Raw genomic sequence first — 4,739 nt, forward strand, 5'->3', positions numbered from 1 at the left:
TGGTATGGATGTAATGGTTGGACAGTTTGGAAACTGTTTACTTGATCTGTTTCTCTGTCTTGATAATTCTGTCTGTATATTCTGAAGTTCAGGGTGCTGACCTTTTTCCCCTGAACTAGGTAGACGATACATATTTGACTGATTAAAGTAAGCTTGTTGACCAATTTTGAGTTGCTTTCCTCTATCAAAGCAGATCCAAGAACCTGTGTTGGCAGCGACCCTGGGGACACTTGGGGTGCTTGCTGATACAAAATGGCATCACGAACAGGACCTGCAGAGTAAAAGGGAAGTATGGGGGCTGGGATAATTGTTTGTTTCCCAGTTGTGGTAGCTGTGATTCTGTGGAGCTGTGGAGCAGGAGAGAAGAATGGCCTGCATGCAGACTTCGCTGACCTGAGAGCAGGAATGGTGAGCTGCCTGCATCAGGACCTGGGCAGAAGTCAGGACAGGCTGCCACCTGCGGGAGTTCGGAATTCAGCCACAGGAAAAGATAAGAACTGAGCAGCAAAGCAGGGGCACTGAATGTGTTTGCTGGCTGCATCCCATAGTTTGGGACCCAGGGGGAGGATGGACTTGTAACTATGGTGGGTGGGATGAAGTGCCTTGGACGCCCAAGGACCCCACCTTGTTGGTTTTGTTGCCCAGACCCCTCTCTGTACTTGGAAGCAGGGGCTGGAGCTGTGTGATGGGAAGGACACCCCCCCCTCCCGCCCTAGAGAACTTTATTTGGACTCTTGTTTTGAATTGAGGTGATAATGCAATGTACTTTGTGTTTGTTTAAGGCCCAGTGGCCACTTTGGTAACTTTAGTTCTGTATCTTGGAAATGTGACCTAAGAAATGTTTAGTGCTAATTCAAAAGTTAATTGACTATGCTATGGGCATGAAAGATCTTGGGGCCAAATGTAAGGAAAATGCAAATTTAAAGATCTTCCCTGCCCCTAGGCTAAACTGCACCTGGAACCTGGGGTGGGAGGCTTGTTTTTCAGAAGATACTTTTTGATTGGCCAGTGGGTCCAGAAGGTTGTTATATTCTCTGAGCCAGGAGAAGGCTATATAAGCCCTGATTTGAGGCTTTGTTTTGAGGGCTCACTTTGAGAAGTGTTCTATTTGATCTGGACTCTGAAAAGCCGTTGTTGAGACCCCTCCCCCCCCAGCTTTGAAAAAAACCCAGATGTTGATTTGATATGGATGTAATGGTTGGACAGTTTGGAAACTGTCTACTTGATCTGTTTCTCTGTCTGTATATTCTGAAGTTTGGGGTGCTGACCTTTTTCCCCTGAACTAGGTAGACGATACATATTTGACTGATTAAAGTAAGCTTGTTGACCAATTTTGAGTTGCTTTCCTCTATCAAAGCAGATCCAAGAACCTGTGTTGGCAGCGACCCTGGGGACACTTGGGGTGCTTGCTGCTACATCATCCTGCTAACAAAAGCTGACTATACTCATTGCTGTCATTTTCGTGCTTCTCATTTTTTAGCCACTTGCAATCTGGCTTCTAATCTTATCACTCAACTGAAATTGCTCTCCCCAAAGTTACCAATGATCTAACTGCCAAATATTATGTTTTTTAAAAAAAATGCATTTTACTGATGTCTTTTGTTTTTACATTGAAGTCATTTTCTACCATCTCCTCTAGATCGAATCTCCTCATAACAATAAAACAAAAACACTTAACATATCTGATATTGTATACAATATATTCTGTTTGTCTTTCTGTCATGAGGAAGAATGTGTATTTTCTTATCTCTTACCTAGGACCTTCGTTGATTTTTCCATTATTCAGAGTTTAGTATCCCCTAAATGATCTCTTTATTTATTTTTCCATAGTCATTATGGGTATTGTTCTTTTGGTTCAACTTATCTCACCCTACATCAATTCAAACAAAGCTTTCCTCCAAGTTTTCCTGAATTCCTTGCATTTGTAATGAAAAGGGAGTAATTAACCAAGTCCCTAGCCAGAGGATCTTCACTACAGAAGACAGAGAATTTGCATAAGGCCTCATATAAAAAGGCAGAATGAATAAATCATGTATCTTAATTTTAGTTGTAGTAGTAGGTGTTGTCTGAACATATCCAGTAGAAGTAACATTTAACAACTGATTCTTTAACTAGTATGACCAGCAAAACTACCTTGTTTATAACAAATGCCTCTGTGATGTATGTCTCTAGACTATATAGTTATGGGTAGTGTAGATAAAAGGTATGTTTTAATTGGTTTATTGAAGCCTCCATATGGTCTAGCCAGAGATGTTGACTGACACAGCTATTTTCTCAGAAATGTTTACTAGATCTTCTTCCAGTTACTAGAAGCATGAATTCCCCAATGTAATTACGATTACCTTTAATGTATGTTATTTTCATTACCATGTTATGGTTCTCACTACTCTGATGCTCCTATTATATGTACTCCTGCCTGCTGCTGGCAAACAGGGGCTGTGAGCTATATTTGGCAGATCAAGTATGGGGCTCTATGCTGAAGGACTTGCCAGTTTGATCCTTGTGATGGCAATAGGGGAAGTGTGATATTCCAAAAGGACTGATCATTGATCCAGAAAGAGTTGACAATTCAGTAGACTTAAAAGGAAAGACAATATCCATTCTCTTTCCTTCTTCCCTCTGAAATGTAATTTGTAAAATGGAAAAAAAAAATTCTCTTGGACTTCCTATTGGGGGACAGTCAGAGGAAGTTTCTGTCCCCTGGAAGAATGGCAGCTACAAATAGCAACTAGAGAATATACTTCCTAGGTAAGCCTGAACCCATGCATTGGGTTCCAAATGCATTGGGATCATCTTTTCATCATCTTCATCTTTTGCTTGATATTTCTTTCTATAAACATAGGTGACCAACTAGTGAGTGATCACAAGATACATATTTTCAGCCTAGTGCTGCCCTCATGAGTTAAACAGATTGGGGTTTTTTGTATTCTTTGCTTGGTGTAGAATGCCCTGTGGAAAGTACTTCTTGCAGAGACTATAGCACTTTTCAGGGAAGAAGATAGCTCCACTCCAAGCCTTGGCCTGGCTTTCCAGAAGATATGGACCATGACGGAACTGTTTGGACTAGATGGAATTAAAATGGAGGTAAGATGCCTATTGAACAATACCATTAAATGCCTCGTGTCTTAATCACATAAATGTCACTTGCCTGGGAGAGTATAACAGGAATTATATTATTATATAATGCTTTAAATCTTTTTCTATCTGTACCATTGAATCTTTTTTGCTCAAAACATTTTTTTTTTGCTATTGCAAATATTTTAATAAGTGTTCTGTGCAAGCAAGGCATTTAAAACACCAGTTTGTGAGGATAAACTCCATTGGAGAGAGAGAAGACAGAACGCAGGTAGCCATGGAGCTGAGGAATTTTCTTGATTTGGGGTAGGATCTGAGAGTCTACTGTTTTCTGATCAGCCTTGCGCTGCTCTGTAATCTCGTATTTCTCTTTTTCTGTGTCAAAAATCTCTCCTTGGTGTCTAGGTTTACGGAGCCTCTTCTTCTTGAAGTAAGCATCAGTAAGATGATTTGGAATTTTCACTCCTGAAAGATTAACCCAGGTAGAAGTAGCAATAACAAATTTCTGATGGGTCCTTCTCAGAGGAACACGGTTGATGGTCAGAGGTCCAGTCACCAGTAGCAAGCCACTAGCCAGCTGCTTCAGGAAAACCACTGGCTTGCCCCTGTGGCGGACAGTGAGCATGATCAGAACGGTACCTGGCTTGATGCTAGCTCGGAGTCTCCTCACATGCTGGCTAAAGGGCTTTTTGCCATGACTGAGCAGCTTTCTAGGCACATCCTCAGTAGGGTAATACCTAGGCATTTTGCGAATCTTTACCACTTGACTTCCTCCATTCTTATTGCCACCAACAGGCTTTGAGATAGTAGCAGGCACTTTTTCTTTCTTCTTCCTTTCAATCCGGGTTTTTGGGGCAGCGTATTTCCGCTTGTACATGGCTCTCCGGGAATACATTGCAGACCTGGGGTATCTACCAATCCCTCGGGCCAGGACTGGGTTCCGACTGCAATGCATTCGAGGCTTTTTGACCTTTTAAGCTACATCTTCCTTTTTGTTCTCTTTTTTTTCCTTTCTGACCTTCTTTTCCTTGGGTGACTTTTTGTCCGCCATCTTGAGAGATGGGAAAGAGAATTACAGTCCGGACTTCCGGTCTATAAGCAGGGGCGGGAGGCGGGGAGGCTCAAAACATTTTTAATGGAGGAATTATATGGGTGATTTATATTGAAACTTGTATTTATATTTATATCGAATTTCTTTAAATAAATATATTTATTTAAAAATACTTAAAAATATATTTATTTTAAAAATATTTAAATAAATATATTTATTTAAATTTATATTGAAATGTACATTGAAACTTCCAGATCACATGAGCAACAAGAGATTTTCTCTGATCCCTAAAACTTTTCCAAAGCAAAAATAAAGCAATTTAAGCATTCACCAAGGCCATGGACACCCAGGAACCAAAAAGTTAAAAGAAAAAAACCCACCAAAATCCATGAATTGATACTTGACCCTGAGATCTCTTAGCACTCTTCCTCTAACTCCCAAGCTACCAACTGGGAGCAAGGCTGCACTAGCAGATACAAGGCCACAATACAGGTTTACAATCTTATCAACATACCTGGGTCCCCCCTTATTCTTTTCAGTGCTGTGGCTCCAGGTTGTGGAAATTTGCCCTCGCTGCAAAAGACACCTAGGTGGTCACTGCCTCTCGGGAGTT

General features: G+C 40.9%; 1 protein-coding gene across 1 annotated transcript; it reads right to left on the reverse strand.

The window, feature by feature from the left end:
* Positions 1-3,235: 3,235 nt before the first annotated feature.
* On the reverse strand, positions 3,236-4,155 carry LOC138168318 (large ribosomal subunit protein eL6-like). Its single transcript, XM_069097388.1, has one exon. The coding sequence runs from the start codon at positions 4,028-4,030 to the stop codon at positions 3,290-3,292; it is 741 nt and encodes a 246-aa protein (XP_068953489.1). The 5' UTR covers positions 4,031-4,155; the 3' UTR covers positions 3,236-3,289.
* Positions 4,156-4,739: the final 584 nt, after the last annotated feature.

This window comes from Petaurus breviceps, unplaced genomic scaffold (genome assembly GCF_028583685.1).
Source record: "Petaurus breviceps papuanus isolate PSGF00001 unplaced genomic scaffold, PetGlider_PUasm1.0 126, whole genome shotgun sequence".
NCBI lineage: Eukaryota > Metazoa > Chordata > Mammalia > Diprotodontia > Petauridae > Petaurus > Petaurus breviceps.